At 40.0% G+C, this 17,118-nt stretch overlaps 1 protein-coding gene across 4 annotated transcripts in view; it reads left to right on the top strand.

Moving 5' to 3' along the window:
* Positions 1 to 17,118, top strand: part of LOC146691602 (MAM domain-containing glycosylphosphatidylinositol anchor protein 2) — a 201,098-nt gene that overhangs the window by 101,720 nt on the left and 82,260 nt on the right. For all 4 annotated transcript variants that reach the window (XM_085431486.1, XM_085431484.1, XM_085431483.1 and 1 more), the window contains exons 4-6: positions 2,906 to 3,102; positions 7,804 to 7,936; positions 8,134 to 8,403. In XM_085431486.1, coding sequence (XP_085287612.1) covers positions 2,906 to 3,102; positions 7,804 to 7,936; positions 8,134 to 8,403 — 600 coding nt within the window. The remainder of the gene's footprint in view (positions 1 to 2,905; positions 3,103 to 7,803; positions 7,937 to 8,133; positions 8,404 to 17,118) is intronic.

Here is a 17,118-nt window from a genome sequence, read left to right as displayed (position 1 = left end):
GCAAGTCAGGTGGAGAGGGTGAAAGACATCAAAGCCAAGAAGAAATAGACAAACCCACGTTAGATTAGCACCCAGGAGACAGCACTGAAAAAGTGTGCGTCTGTGTGTGGCATGTTGGTGTAGGTGGAGTGGGGCAATACGTGTGTTTTCATGTAGGTGTCTGCCTTTTTTTGGCAGTGGGTAAGTGGGGGGGGACATGAAAGGGAAGCAGCCATGGTTTGATGTGATAATGAAGTGACTTCTTTAGTCTTCAATTTCTCTTTTATCCAAACCACTCACTTGTGCCTATTTGTCCAACAAATGTTTTGGTAGGCCTGTAAAGTACAAATCTGATTTCTGCTAGTCAAATGGGAATATCATCATCATGTCGGGTTTTATTTGAGGTTTTTTTTCAGTGTAGAAGATTAAAAAAAAAGAAGATAAACCGAGCGTTGTACCCTTTTATGCTCGTCTTGTGAGACTTCCACTGCCTCGCATGCACATTGCATCTAACGTTTGCACTTTTGTGCATCATGCTGCCTCCCCCGCCTCCCATTACAGAGAAACCCAGAGTTTGGAGACTTGTCATGGCTGATAGAGGTGAGCGGGAGTGATGCTACGGTTAGTGCGCTAGAGCGTTTAGCTGTACATGGGCAGATTTACCGGCCTGTGAACCCATAAACCTGCAATTACAAACCCTAACAACTCTGGCGCAGACTGCTTGTACACCGCAGTTTTCCTGTGGGCTCTCGGATTTAAGCTTCACAATCAGTCAAGCGTGACTTCAGAAGCTAATTGCACAAGAGTGACATGCACACACACACACACATGCACAATCCTTACGGGGGGAGAAAAAAAATGATGGTGGAGGTGGAATTTTGTTTGAAATTCATCAAATTTTAATCCACTGCGTGCATTTCCATATTTCCATATTTATCTCTTTGCGCTCCTAGCATCCACTCCTTCTCTGCATATCATTTCAGCCCTATTTATAGCTCAAACTGCTCCTTACCTAATATACACATATACAGGCACTTTCGTTGTCACCAAGTTAAAAAAAAAAGGCATCCTCCTATCAGGTCCAATGTTCAATGACACATGTATCCCAAGGTAGATAGGGCTGTCAATGAATCACTCCATTCCTGCCGCAGTTGGTAAACTGACTGTTTGTAGCAGGAAACGGATGAGGCAGACGCTGGGTAGAGTCAGAGATAAGATGTAGGATTCATACTCTTCTTCTCCTCTCTATAATGAATCAGTGTATTTACTTAGAGCAATCTGCTCCTCTAAAATGGCCCTGCAATTGCTCTGTCTTCTCTAGAGCGTTATCACCCCCCTCTCCTGCTTTTTTTTCCCTCCCCACCCCTCCAAAGGTAATTGCTCTTACCTGAGACACTGTAATGGATCCTGGATGAAGTATTGACCGCTGCTAGATTTTGATTAAGGGGCTGTAGGGCAGAACATGTCTTTAATGAAACCGAGGAATCAGCATTCTCTGGTTGGTGTGTCCAGGAGGGATGCTGTGGCCCACAGCCCTTTGATTAGGATCTGATCCTTTGCAAATCCAGGGGTGGGCCAAAGCTGCAGAATTAAAAGGAATGAATTTATCCATTAACGATACCTAAAGCATGTGTAGTTTTTCTCTAGAGGCTTATAATCATTAAATATTTGGGTATTTACCGTGAGCAGTTTGCTTGCTTTTTTGCTCACACATTAAAACACCAGCTCAGTCATCCACCTTGTTGCACATTGGCTGATACACTAACTCCCCCATCAACACCCTCAATCATATCCCCCCTCATAGGTCACTTGTTATCAGTTAGAATTTTAAGGATGAAGAATAACTTGCGTGGGTGTCTCTCATCCTTTCCTTAAATTGCCTCATTTTTTTTCTTTTCTTTTTTTTTTTGCTCATGAAAAAACTGATTGCATCTCGGATGGAGATGAAAGGGAAACAGCTAGCTCCCCACGTTCTTTAAGCGTGCAAATGGACATAATCTAAAAGGCGAGTATTAGCATGCTAAAAGACACCACAGCTATGATGAACACCATTTGCCAAGGCTTAATGCGATAGCCGGGTAAGATGATTAACTTTGAATCCATTTAATCAACGACAGGCACTTTCTCAAATAACCAACTGTCTGGTATTGGGGTAAAACTTCCTTCAGATCTGTCAGGGAATGGGTAGAGTAACAGATGTGTCAAATCACAGAGTGCCTGAATGAGATCAGAGGCCAGCCAAACAGTGTTCTTTGAAGTGATGGACATCAAACATCATTTTTGTGCACAGTATTTGTCATCCTCTCTCGTCTTTGAAGCTCACAATGGAGTGCGACTTGGAGCACAGAGCAGCTCGATTTGACTGGGAAGTCAATGTGCCCTTGGGCGGCATCCTATTGACTTAAACAGTTCAGGTAGTGGGCTTCTCACCTCCTTTCTCACGTTGACCCCCGAGTCCATGCAGATTGCTGGCTCCCCCTAATGCAATGAGAATTCTGACCCCTTCACTCAGACCTCTAACCACAATCAAGAAGTGCGTATTGTGAGCGATTATAGTTGTGATTGCTGTTACGGTACAGATTTGTTATTGCTACAGCATCCTGGAAAATATAGTGTGTGAATGTGAGAGTGAATGAATAGTAGAATTGTAAAGCGTGTTGAGTGTCTAGAAAAGCGCTATATAAATGCAATCCATTATTGTGTGTGTGTGTGTGTACATATATATATATATATATATATATATATATATATATATATATATATATATATATATATATATATATAAAATATTTATTTATTTATTTATATTTATTTATTTTTTGGAAATATTTTAACATATTGATCTATAGATTTGTTGTTTAGTGAAAAATGGGAAAGTGTTTATTAATGCCTTCCTCCTCTGTGTGTGTGTGGGATCCTTTCACAGACCTTGATGACCCGGTGGTGACAGTGCACCAGAGTATAGGAGAAGCTAAGGAACAGTTCTACTATGAGAGGACTGTATTCCTGCGCTGTGTGGCTAACTCCAACCCGCCTGTCCGCTACAGCTGGCATCGTGGGAGAGAGGTCCTGACGCAAGGCTCAGACAAGGGTGTGGAGATCTATGAGCCATTTTTCACACAGGTAAGTCGACAGGAACGTGATTTGAATGAATATCTCAAATTAAAATGAATGGCACATGTAGAGAAAGTTGATCTATTTTAAAGGTCTAAAAGAAGGACATGGTATGACCAAGAATTACGAAACAAATGTAATAGCCAAGACAACAAATTCATCAACAAAGTGTTTGCAAATGTCAAGAAAGACTTCCACGGCGCCTTCCTATGTGACACCATGTGGACATGGCTCGCGGGTTATCCGCCATATTGGACGTGATACAACCATTGGTTACTAGGGAAACGTGCTTTCTGATTAATTAGCCGTGGCTCCTATGGGGTTGGCTGTCACTCGTGACTGCTTTGGTTGCTAGCAGGTTGTCTGTTGATTTTCATGCTTTTCTGCAAATATTTGCTAATTACTAGCTGAGTGATAGTACAACTTGATAAAGTGCGACATGAACTTGAAATGGACGGGGTTTACATTCTCAGTCAAAGTTATGATTTAGTGCTGATCCCTTCTTACAAAAGGTGATACTTTTACCTTGAAGACAACATTTCTGGTGTTGCATTTTTAAAGAGACAGCAGAACTTGCTGTACGAAGAACGACTTTATTGCTTGACCAACGCTCGACAAGTCCACCACTTCCATTAAAAACATGATCACAGCAATATCCTCGTGACCAAAGCGAACGCAAGGAGGCTTTTTTCTTAACCAGCTGGAGAACATATGTTTTTCCATAGTGACAGGTGGTTGTCACGGGTCTGTCAGCCTTTATGATTGAGGATTTTGCATTTTTTGCATTTTTCCCAGCAACTGACGCAACCTCCAGCAACCACTTAAAACTGCTCGGGTTGCCAGATGCTCACAGACCAGTCTGTAGATTTGTCTGACATTGCCACCATCATCATAACACATCAAGATGGGTTCAAGTTTCCAAGCATGACTCCACAGCCGTCTTTTTTTACTGACTGTTGTCTAATGTTGTTAGCATTTGAATGTGAACCTTTGGTAAAAGTCTTTGAATTCTGTTTTGCCTAACCTGTCATTAAGACATGCACCTTGTGCCCTCCCCCAGAGACTACAAAGAAAGAACAAATAGGCTGATACCGTACAGAGGATCTGAAACCATTTAATAACCTTCTGAAGGCAAAGCACAAGCTCTGTTTATCAGGTGCTAAATTAGCTGAAACTCTGTCTCACAGCGTGCTCTCATATTTATTTAGCGATCCACTCATGACCAGAATTAAGTCGCAGCTGTGGCACCTTCATGTGTGTGTGTGCTGTTTGTTTAACCATGGGAAGGCAAAAGAAATTCCAACAAACATTTTCATTATAAATCAAGCAGTTTTGGAAAACACCAACAAACAAAAAAAGGCTTGGAATTCTCCAGAAATTCCCACAGTATATTACTCTCTCACCATGGGACCGCGTTTTGGTTTCAGTTGCAATAAACAGAAAGAGCAAAGTATTATTTTTGCCATCAGATGTGAAGCTTCATTGCACTCCATGAATTACGCAATGGCCTTTATTACGAATATAAATGGCCTTTCGAAAAAAAAAAAAAAAGCCCTGCACCTAAAGTAAACCATCTTTCTTAGCAGTGCCATTATTAATATCGGTAATGCACTGTATTATTGCATATTGTGGCATATTTTTAAAGGTACTGCAAAGCTTTAAAACTGATGCATACACATACAAATGTAAATCATGATATATCTTGACCTCATTTAACAATGCGTTAACAAACCCAACATCACACTGTCACAACAGCCGCACACCCTTTCTGCATTTTTTTTTAGCGAGATGAGTAAGAGGCAGTTGCTAATTACCGAATCAACGCAGCACGTTGTCACGTAATTATAGTGTTTCTATTTGATTTAGGTGATTTGATTATGTATTGGCAATAACATTATTGTTGTGGCTATTTGTTATAAAACCCTGCTGCATACCTTAGAGTGCAGTACCAGCCTCACTAACCCAGTTTCATGAGTTACATGCATATTAAGGATTTGCAGACGCTGAAAGGCTGCGGAAAGACTTTTCTTCACAAATCAGTTCTTTCAGATGATCAAGTGGATTTTCTTTACAGTCTGAAAATTGAGAAGCTTTGTTCCAAAATGGATTTTGTGCAGTCAACAAAGAACTGATTGAGATTGTTCAGCCACTTGTGAGGGAATTGTAGTTTTCTTTTTCTTTTTTGTTTAATTGATCGAATTGGATGTGAGTTGTATGTGGAATGGAGCGTCTGAGAGAATACAAAACTATGACAAAGAGAAAAAGACATCTGAGAGGGGAAAAGAGGCTTAAGAAGTGGCAAGAGGAAAAGAAAAAAGATTAAAAAAAAAAAAAGTGAAATTGATGTTTGGCCAAATGGAGAAAGATGGCTGGGAACTAATAGAGTGGGTGAAGGAGTCTGAAGACGCTGCACAACCGGGCCCCAAAAGACACTTCTCCCTTCCATCCTGCTCTTCATACCTCTTTGCTCCTTCCCTCGCTCCTTCATCCTGCCCTCTATTAAAGCTTTAATTGGGTCTGAAATTTGAACACAACCCAAAACTCAGAGATTAGCATTACGTGAATCCAACCCCAAATAAATCCTGACTAAACTCCAAGTAATTTGCACATATAAATGGCTAATAACATTATTTTTCAACAATATATTGGAACTTGCCTGAACTCTCCGCAGACTATTCAGGGAATCACTTGTAACTGACCTAAATCAAAGCTGCAGCGTCTCCTTTTGTCTCCTTTTGTCTCCTTTTCCTTTTTTATCCATGGATTTTTAGTTAAGTTTATCTTTATGACTTCCTTTCTTCACTCTGGCACAATTTTTCCAGCCCAGCAAAATGCTTTATATTCCCACTGATGCTGTAGAAATGCAGGAGTGGCATTTTAAACCAGTTCATAATTAAGCGAGCAGAGGTGTGGCTTTATTGTAGAAACCACGTCCTGCTGTCTGTAACGTTTTCCCTCTGGCCGCAAAACTTTGCCTGCAATGTGTCGAAAATAGCACAATTATCCACTTCATCCATTATTTCTGCTTCAATTTTAGGCTATTAGAATAATTAACACTTATGGATTTGATGTTTTTGTGTGCTATGATATTCTCTTTTTTCAAATGTTACCTTCTATAAAATGACAATAAGCCGTAATGTATCATTTTCTAATTTGTGATGAGCTGTAATATCAGTGTTGGAGTTGCCAAGATGTGGAAAAAAACCTTTGTTTTTTTTGTTTTTTTGCTGTAATTAATTAGGATGCCTACTGCAACCGACTGTTTGTCCAGCTAGCTTATGGAAAAGGTCAGAAAGAAAATCAATTTATTAACTGCTTATTAACATTTACAACCGCAGGCCTAATGTAGTTCACTTCACTTAGATACAATTTGACCAGCAACAAGAATGTGAAATGAGGCTGATAAGACCTTTTTTATTCACATTGTTTGGTGAAAGTTTGCATTATTACTGTATCAGATTTGCAGGTATAAATGTTAGTGTTTCCTGTGAGGAATTAGCAAATTATTTTGATCCGAGTGTCAAGGCTTTTAAGTAGGTAATCAAACAGTCTAGTGGATGATTTATTAATGAATTAAAAAGCTAAAAAGGCAAAAAGTGTCTCAAATGGTTACCACATCTCAGAATGTGGTAACCATTTTTTTGATTCATCTCCCTCAGATATTTTCCCAGAGCCAGTGTCCTGCTGCTTGCATGAAAAATACCCTCAAGTCATTTTTACCACCAAACATCTTAAGCCCAAGTGGTTTCAATTTTAGTTTTTCTTCCTCACAAACATGCAGTTAAAGCATGAAAACAAAGCTAGAGATGCCATATTTTTTAGCTGATAGACACCACACTCCTCCCAAATTTCTATAGACACCTATTAAGTCTCATTCCCAAAGCTGTTTATGTACTTTAGTGTTCAATCTGTCCATCAATATGGCCATCAATCCCTCGGACCACTTTGGTTTAATGGCTTCAACCCCTTGCATTTTCCAAATTGTCTTTCCTACCAGTTGCACCAATTGCATTTTGAATACCTCAGTACCATAGGCATCGTTCCCCTGATATCCGCTTCAAAGCAAAAGTGGTAACGGAAAAATAAAGGAAGCGAAATGTTGGGTCCATGGCTCATCTAATGCAATTAATTTATCCATGAGCCTCACCAGAAATGAAAGGGTGTGAAAGTCGTGAGTGATTGCAGCGTTGTGTGTGCTGCCACAGCATGTGGCTGACTCATCTTTGATTCCCTCCCCAACGCATCCCTGCACCCACACACTGGAGTCAGCCAGATCAAAGATTTACATCCTTATTGTAACATTTCGGGTGGGGCTCATAGTCGACAGGCCCGGTTGGAATCAAACGCACTTTGTCAATGGGCGAGCCATTTCTTTGGAGAGATCCCCTACTGTGCTCATCTGTATTCCTGGAGCTCTGTGGCACAAAATGCTATAGGGCTTTTCACTAGAGAGTAATCCACTCATTGCTGAAAAACATCAGAATCATTTTCATTTAGATTTAACTATCAAATGTCTGAACTCTGTGGCACTTTTTCACCTGCCTTTATTAAAATTACATACGTGTTAATAAATATCGACTTTTCTGTGGAGCAATTTGGCCTTTGTAATCTCCTTCCCAGTGCCTATTTTTTTATATTCCTTTCACTTGATTATGTTCATATTTTTGCACACATTTGCATACCAGTGTTGTTTTTTCGTCTGAGCTGCAGGGGGAAACGAAGATTCTGAAGCTGAAGAATCTGCGTCCCCAAGACTACGCTAACTACAGCTGCATCGCCTCTGTCAGAAATGTGTGTGGGATTCCTGACCGCAGTGTTATCTTCAGACTTACCAATAAGACAGGTACTCCACATCATTACTGACTTTTGTGCACAGAAAGCTTATTGCAACCAAATAATTATATCCTAAAAAAAGAAAGATGTAGAAAGAGAAAGATGAACTGTCATGCATTTTCTCAGCTGAGTTATTCTGTAACTGTCATAACTGCCAAAGCCGTCCATCTTCCTCCAGTCTATCATCGATGCTCTCTTTTTCCACAGCATCCCCGTCCATCAAACTGCTGGTAGAGGATCCTATTGTGGTGAATCCAGGACAGACAGTATCCTTGGTTTGCATCACTACTGGAGGTGAGCCACCTCCCATTCTCACCTGGGTCAGCAGTAATGACAGCCTGCCACAAAGAAGTGTGGTGAAGGGCGGCACACTTACGCTTCCGGCCATCACCTCAGATGAGGCGGGGGTCTACAGCTGCGTGGCCAGCAACAATGTGGGAAACCCTGCTAAGAAGTCCACTACCATTGTAGTGCGAGGTGAGAATGCATACCTGCATATAAAAACAATATATAGATCCCAACATAAGATATATATTATTTTTTTGATTATCTAGGTGCAAAAGTATCAAAGTTTATATTTAGAAAATGTGTCTTTCAAGACTTCCATTTTCATTCGGTCGTTAATACTAGCTATGTCTTTAGCCTGGTAAACAGAAACCCACAACCTTTTTTTACACCATGTCACACTGCTAATGCTAACCCTAAAGCCTGTTCTGCCAATTTTAGAAGCCATACAGAATCCACATACTGAAGACAGGCATCCAGATGGAATCTAAGAATCTGAAAACCCAATAAATTCCTTTTTTTTATTGCAATACCTCCACAACTATAAAAAAAAAAATCCTTAGAGTGTAGATCGAATAATATGGCTAACAGTACCATTCAATACTTTTTTTATTTTATACCCACAAACCAAACGAAATGCTTGGGGATATTGTGGAAACTTTACGAATGATTTCAAACCAATAAACAATGACAACATATGTGTTTCTTATAACCTGCTGTGCAACCAAATATTGGCTAATTTTTACGGATCCTCATTTTTAAAAATATGCATTTTATCCAGTCTCATGCTGTCTGTCTCTGCTATATTATACACTTTATACCCGTCACTCACACAGCATGCAGCAAAAATGACGTCACATCCCCTGGCACAAACCACATTCTGGTGTAACCTCGTGCAGGTCCCGTTGCCGGCATGGTTGGGTTGAACACACAAGAATCCGATTGTGTCGCTTTTCATTGCCATTTCAAAGAAATATCAATGCAGAAGCTCAGAGATTCCCAGCTTATGCAGAGTAAGATGCTGTAACAGCTTGAAAAGATGAGTTTTTGAGAAAATTCTGCAGTAACTTTGCTTTCTGTTTTGACTTCCACTGCTCCAGTACCAGTGCTGATGCACAGGGTTTTTTTGAGTGGCATTAAGTAGAATACTTCAGCAAGTACCCATGCAATCAACACTGGAATGAATGGTGACGAGGCTGTGGTGATCTCACTGGTTGCAACGACATTAATGGGCCCTTTAGTATGCTCAACTAATCTCTTTTCACGAAGTAGCTGTTTCTGACCACACCAGCCAAAGAGGACAATCAAAAAGCCTGTGACTGTTTAATAGTTTATTGGATTGTAGTAATTCATTTGAATTTTAAGTGGGAAAAAGGTATACTATAGCAAATATGTGGACATAAATAGATAAATAAATAACAAATAAAACTAACAAGCCACAGTCCTGAAATAATAGGCAAATTCCCTTTGTGCTGATTGAAAGGAAGAGTTGAAATTTTCTCTGTTTTCTTCATATGTTTATATTAAGTATATTCACAGGCTCGATAGCTTCTGATAAAGAAGTGCGGTTTAAAGTTACAAACCCATCGAACCTTTACTTCAGCTGTGGATAATTTTAAAACAGTCGAGGGCAATTGTCACAGTTTGCCGTGGGAAACTGCGTGGAGTGTGAAGAGCGGACTCAGGTGCAGATATTCTAAAACTCAAACTTAACTGATGATGAGCCGTTTATTAAGGCAGACAGAACAGTAAAAAATAAAGAGGCAAAAACAATGCAAACTAAGCAATAACCTAAACTGGGTAAACTAGAAAGGAAACATGAACTATGAAACTATGGGGCGATCGTGGCTTTAGAGTTTGCAGTTCGTCTTGTAATCGGAAGGTTGCTGGTTCGAGCCCCGGCTCGGACAGTCTCGGTCGTTGTGTCTTTGGGCAAGACACTTCACCTACCGCCTACTGGTGATGGCCTGAGGGGCCGATGGTGCAATATGGCAGCCTCGCTTCTGTCAGTCTGCCCCAGGCAGCTGTGGCTACAACTGTAGCTGCCTTCACCAGTGTATGAATGTGAGAGTGAATGAATAGTGGTATAAGCGCTTTGAGGGGTCCCGAAAAGCGCTATATAAATGCAATCCATTATTATTAAAAACCCTGGAAAACAGAAAAACAAACAAAACTCTAAACATGGCAATGATGATGAGGCTATATGAAAACCTGAACGCAGGACATGGCATGGGAACAACGCAGACGACCCGACAAAGACTGAATGAGAAGGCACAGACTAAATACACACAGGAGGCTAATGAGAGAAGTGGGAACACATGGCGGAACAGCTGACACACATGAACATAACGACGTCACAGTGGAAGAGCAAAACTAAACACGATGAACACAGGAACACAAGACCTCTTCAAAATAAAACAGGAAACATAAGACGCAGACATGACAACCTGAACTTGACAATGTAAGACACAGACATGAAACACATGAAGGGCAAGGGAGACTTAACAGGGGTGGAAGACACAAGGGGACTCTAATGACAAAGAACTATAACAACAAAAAAAGGAACTTAGAAAACCTGAAGGGCTTAAACATAAACCATAAACTAAAACTCAAAACGCTGGGTCAAAAGACCCAGGATCGTGACAGGTAATGCTAGCGGGAAGAGAGTGCGAAGCCATTAATTAAAATACACTGATTCAAGAAGTGGTTATCACAAATTTAACAAGAGCAGCTGGAGGAGGGTCACTGCTGTTTGCTTGGTCATTACCAGAAAAACATTATTTTCCAAGCTGCTCTTCACCTGAGTGGCACAGGAGGCAGAGGAGCATCTGATCTTGCTGTAGCTCATTACAGAAATAACTGTTTTCTGAGTACCACTTTCTGCATGCTCGTCGTACTGATGGCTCGCTATCAAAGTGGATACCCAGCAGATGATGGGCACTTGTACTCGATATGAACTTGGCATAAGAAATGTCAAAAAAAAAGTCATATGCTGAAAATGTATTTGAGGACTAATTCTTAATAAAGGCAATGTTCGAATTTGTAAAGAAAAGCCATTTCACTATAAGAGCGGCAGCGATGCGGCACAGCGCCTGAGGAAATTGACTTTCATACTTTTAAATCGATTGCCGTTACTAAGCTTGAGGATTAAGGATGGTGTTTGATCAGACTTTTATCTGTGACATAACAGAAGATACCAGTGCCCTGAATGAGAAAATGCAGGAATCTGAGGCAGGTGAATAAAAACATGCATTAATTAGCTTAAGCCTGACAAACAAAACAAGCATTGGTGCAATGATCATACTTTACGTTTCTCTGTTCGCACATAAGTGGAAGACATATGAACAGGAGTTTAGCAGAGTGGCTCAGAAGTGCAGTTTGTCATAATTTTCTCTTTCCATCTCAGAGATTATGCCACAGCTCCATCATCAGGTCGCCGCTATGCTGAGTCTGTTTGGAAGCTTTTATTTATGCAGCCATATGCTCCCTAGGCTGAAAATAAAATCATCAACAAATCATCTCTGATGGTCCCCCTGACAGATATACCCCGTCTCCGTATTGTGAAAGTGCCCATACAGTTGAAGACTTAAGAACTGAAAGGCTTGCATCAAAGAGGAGAGCGAATAAGTCAGAGCACACTCACTGCAGGCAGTCACTGCAATAAATATGACACACTCGCTGATGTGTCTCACATCTGGATGCACAGTACGTTGCATATGAGATCTTAGTAAAATATCATAAAAGAGAATTCACTACCTTTATTAAACATGTGTTGTTTAAATATATAGACCTCTGTCATCTGTCTAAGCCTATGGAGCATTGTCTGCACTCATAAAAAGTTAAACAGGAAGAATATGCATTATTCTGCTTGAATATCTAGTAGCAAACACATACGCAGCCACTGATTTGTTATGCAGCGGTTTGCAGACAAATAAGTATTTTATTTGTGCCATCACGCCAGATATAAAAGTTTAATGCATTATATAACTCTGACTTGGATATTTTATATAGTTGTTACTGTTCTTAAAGTTGTATTGACTTAGCAACAGAAAAAATATTCATTATGGAGTTACTGTACTGTGCAAAAGTCTTGAACCACCACTCATTTCTTTAATATTTTGCTTCCAAGGAGCAAGATTTTCTTTTCTTTTTTTTTTCTTTGTTTTTCTGTTGAGTCCTTGTACCTGACCATGTTTAAAAGAATATATATGTATATTTCTAAAACCATATAGCATTGACCTGTGAATCAAGAGACGTGCCACTGTTGTGTCCACATATAACCAACAACGTAGCAAAGAACCAAGTTTATTTTTTATCTTTCTGTAATTTGTTTCTATTTCATTAGTGGAATCTATGAAACATGCCATAAATAGTTTGACAGGCATAAAATAGTATTTTTGCTCCAACAAGGTGATTCCCAAAGAGCTTTTACCTGAAAACTTGCCATGTCTCTGCATAGTATAGAGTGAGTACATAGATACATTTTGAGGAAACTGTACAAGTGATGGAAAAAAGAAGAAGTGGCAGGCCTGAAGAGGACTATCTACAGAACATGAACACTATTTGCAAGTCATGTCCTTAAGAAATAGGAAAGAATCCGGCAATGACCTGACACAGTGCTTTTGCATCCCATCAGAGATGGTTTCAGTTGATGGGTAGCTATCAAGAAGCTATTATTCAGGAAGGGAAAGAGGAAGAAAAAGCTGAAGAATGACAAATTTGAACATTTTATATTGTTATGGGAATATTGATGGAATTCATGGAATTCTGAACACAAAGTCACTCACAGCAGACCACTATCAGTCAGGGATTGGCCTCCCCAGAATATTAACATTACTGAGGTTGTGCACAATCATCTTGATAGAGAACAGAACAAAAGAAAGAAACATCCAAAGAAGAACTTTGAATCTCCTTCAACAAGCCTGGAGAACTATTCCTCTAGACTCCTTAAAGAAGTTTCAGGAAAGCTGCCTTAGAGAGTTCAGGTGTTAAAGAATAAAGGCGGTCCAAACAAACATTGGCTTTCATGTCCTGCTTGTTACAAGTGAACTCTGTTTTTCTCTTAAAAGCTGCATTCCCATTTGTTTTTGCATCTTTCAGTAAATTGCTGCATCTGTTTTCCTAAAAAAAAAATATAAAGACATTTGGGTGCCTTGAGACTTTTGCACTGTACTGCGTCCTTGTATGAAAGACTTAAGTCTTAAAGGCTCGTAAAACCCGCTTATATCACTTTGACTTCCATTTAGATGTTTAGACCACAGCAGTAAGATAGGAGGGGTGGGTGAAGAATTGACAAGAATTCAGGTACATAAAATTAATGAGTCATCACACATCAAACAGCAAACAGACATAAATGAAAGATAGAAAGGGAGTGCAACAGTCAAAATGACACAATTAATGAACATGTGATAAAGCAAATAAAAGGTCTCTGACAAAAGAAAATAAATTGGGCACATTCTTATCTGACTAATGAACAGTCCCTCGTGTCAGTACAGCTCTGGGATGAATCACGACAGACAGTGGAAATAACACTTTTCACAAAGACTGTATTTTGATCAGATAACTTGAATGATAGCTGAGCTTGGACACAGAGCGATATCATCAAAGCAGAGTCAATTAGAAAGGAAGACAAACTGAGGTGACAGAATCATGCCTCAGTTTGTCACAATCATGTGACGCAAAACAATCCAAAGTCAAGCAAAACATCACTGGTGTCAAATTTAATTTGGACCAAACACTAGAAATAGAATAAATGCTCTAAAAGCCAAAAACAATGCTCTTTTGATTTTTTTTTTATCTGACAGGAAAATAAACTGTGAGGAACAGTTAGTTTAAAAAGAGAGGCGATGTTGTCTAACTTGACATCACTAATTGGCAGGAGGTGGGTTCAGGAGGCTATCACATATCTCAGGATCGCTCTCTTGAGTCTGATGAGCTGTCACTAACTCAATTTCAATTTTGGGATTAGCATGCACCAAATAATTGTGGTCGTCATAGCTGTGCAATGGTAGATATATGCCTAGATTCAATGATTTAACATATCATTTGTACCAAAAATAGATTCTGCTGTAAGGCTTAAGCGCAAGCATCAGCACAATGTACTTTATTTTAAACAACATGATACTTAAGGGCTGGTCTCATCAGTCTCATCAGTCGCTCCGACCGTATCAGCATGATATAGATAATTATAATCTGTTTGACGACTGCTTTTCTTTAAACCAAACTGTGAGTCATTTTTTTTCAGAACCTTTTCTCCTTTGCGTACTCGTGCTTTTGCGGCTTCCCTCGAAGTGATTCTTCCTGTAAGTGAGTGTCACGCGGCATGAAAGAAAACTCACAGCATCGCGCCGTATTAAGGGGGCTGGTGGGTGGGCCATGATGGGGTTGTGCTAAATTTCCATTTTTACTGGGAAACTTCTATCACCATGGATACTGTTAGGTCTTTGAATTTAGAAGCAAATCAGATTTTTTCTATTTTTCCCCCCCATCACAGAATTTTCTGTAGATTTTTTCTAAATCTTAAAAAAAAAGGTTACAAAACGACAAAAAAGAGAGTTATGAGGAATAAATGAAGTAATGCTCGGAAAGCTGCAAGAGATTAATCTGACACACGTTGCTTCTGTTTATGGAATGTAGATTCAGCAGAAGCATTCACTAGATTTCCCAAAATTGTGATGTTTGAAAGTACCCTGCAGCTACACATTATATACTAAATCCCTTATTTCACATAAGCATATAACCCAAACATTGTAAAGAACAATGACCACTATGCTTAATCCAGCTTTCAGTCCTAGTGTACAGATAAAGGATTTCTGAGTTTGATCTTCTGGTGAATCTTATGAGGTTGTGACCATTAACAAAGACCCAACCATACACATCAGGGATGTCAAACTCATATTACATCGTGGGCCACATACAGCCCACTTCATACACGACAGAGAAACACTGCTGTAGTAAATGCTGCTTTTTATTCTTCTTCTCTAACACATAAATAATTTTCCTATGATCTACAAAATATATGCTTCCTTCTATTACTTGCATTTTTGTTCCATGCAATAGTGGTTGAGGTCGGTTAGCAATAGTTAATGATTAGTACCTTTAATTCAACGTTACTAGTTACAAAATTTGATCTCTTTAAAAGGGTATTTACTCTGTCATCTACTAATTTTACCAAAAATGAGGACCTGTTGTTGTACATGTCATTGGTGTAGAAGACCTTTATCTTATTGTACATATACTTTTGAATCTACTGACTTGATCTCATTCCCTATTGATGTGATATCAGGTTGGATATTGGTAGCATGTCCTGCACTATGGAACCAGTCACAGCCTTTTGGATTTTTTACTTGTAGCTTTAGCTGAACTAAAAAAGTATCCAGTGCTGTTTTGGAGTGTCATTCTCCTCTTCAGTGGGCCACTCTGGAGCTCTGCTTAGCAGCAGGTGCTTCTTCAGATTTTAAGTAGACACTTACTATCACCCACACGCAATTTGCATTTTACTGTGATCTGCTCTCCCTTTTCACCCACAAATTCAAAACAGTCTGAATACTTCCACGCCATAAAGGCAGTCCTTGCTTCTATCTCCCTCACTGAGCTACACGATGGTACAACTGCTGGATTAAAAGAACAGACCTTCTGTCTGCCTGCCTGTGTGTACAGTATGCGTGTGTACATGTCAATGCTCTGCCAATCTCTAATGAATGTGTCGTGTGTAAGTAAGAGGCATTGAAGGCTAAACGTTTGGAAATGTAAGCACTTTGGAGGAGAGAGTACCCATGAGTGGCTAGCTATTGCTTTACTTCACGTGTACGTGAAATACAAAATTATTTGGTTCTGCTCCTCTGAGTTTATTTTGCTCAATTTACAGGGTCACCCTGTGGCCTCCTCTTTGCCTATCTCAGCTTGTTCACTCTTGTCTCCAGTCCTTGAGAAGCCCTAGCAAACTGCTGTTGCCAAAGGGGGCTGTGTATGTGAAAACACACATCTCTCCCTAGCAGATGGTAGTTTCGGTGGCCATACTGTCCCACCAGCCAGACTGCCTTCCAGGGCTTGGCCATCTCCACAGCCGGCCCAGCGAGCTACTGGCATCACATCACCCTGCTGACAGGATCCTTTTTATGGATTAGGGATCCGCAACATGTCTTCAAATGCAGGTCAATACCCTGCTTTTCTCTGCCACTTGAGTCTATTCTATAACCGACAAAGACACCAGTTGTGATATATCAGTTGTGACAATGCAAAGACACTCTCACTGCACTCAGTTGTTTCTTTCTTTTTGGGGTGGAGGGAGGGTGGCAAATATGAGGAGGCAGCTTTCAAATGGAGCATCGTTGAATTATGACAGAACTGTCTGTAGATGGTGTTGAAATGGACAGTTGGTCTGGCGCTGTGTTTTTATGTCTTCCAACACAGACACAGTCATCTCTCTGTGCATGTGTTTCCCATCTATTCCCAAAGCAAATATGTTTTCCTTCTGTGTTGTGTGAGAGAAACGCGTATTGCTTTCACTTTGACAAGATTCAAAATCAGATATTCATCCTCGATGTCCCAGCAAATCTAGGCATCGACACCTTTTTAAGCTGCTTACAGGCTTTTATGCCAAAGGTATTCATTATTCAGAACTGCTAACGCTGGTGCAACTAATTGCATGCATCTACAGTACACGGGTACACATATTTGAGCATAAATGTGTGCAAAGTCGAGCAACCGCCATCCTTACTTTTGTAACTCTGATTGGAAGCTTGCTGCTGTCATACACAGAGAAGCAAAAATACAGTCCTTCGCTGGGGGCTCCCTGCTGTTTATGTTTAGACTGTTTAGTGGTGGGAAAACAAAAATGACGTGCCTTGTGAAAACCTCTCTTTGCTTTGGAATAAATTCTGGTCAAAAGCTGAATATATTTCCATT

This window comes from Copadichromis virginalis, linkage group LG15, assembly GCF_057382275.1.
Source record: "Copadichromis virginalis isolate Kocher_CV1m ecotype Utaka linkage group LG15, C_Virginalis_male_GT1.1, whole genome shotgun sequence".
Classification (NCBI taxonomy): domain Eukaryota; kingdom Metazoa; phylum Chordata; class Actinopteri; order Cichliformes; family Cichlidae; genus Copadichromis; species Copadichromis virginalis.
This window is presented reverse-complemented; position numbering and strand designations above follow the sequence as displayed.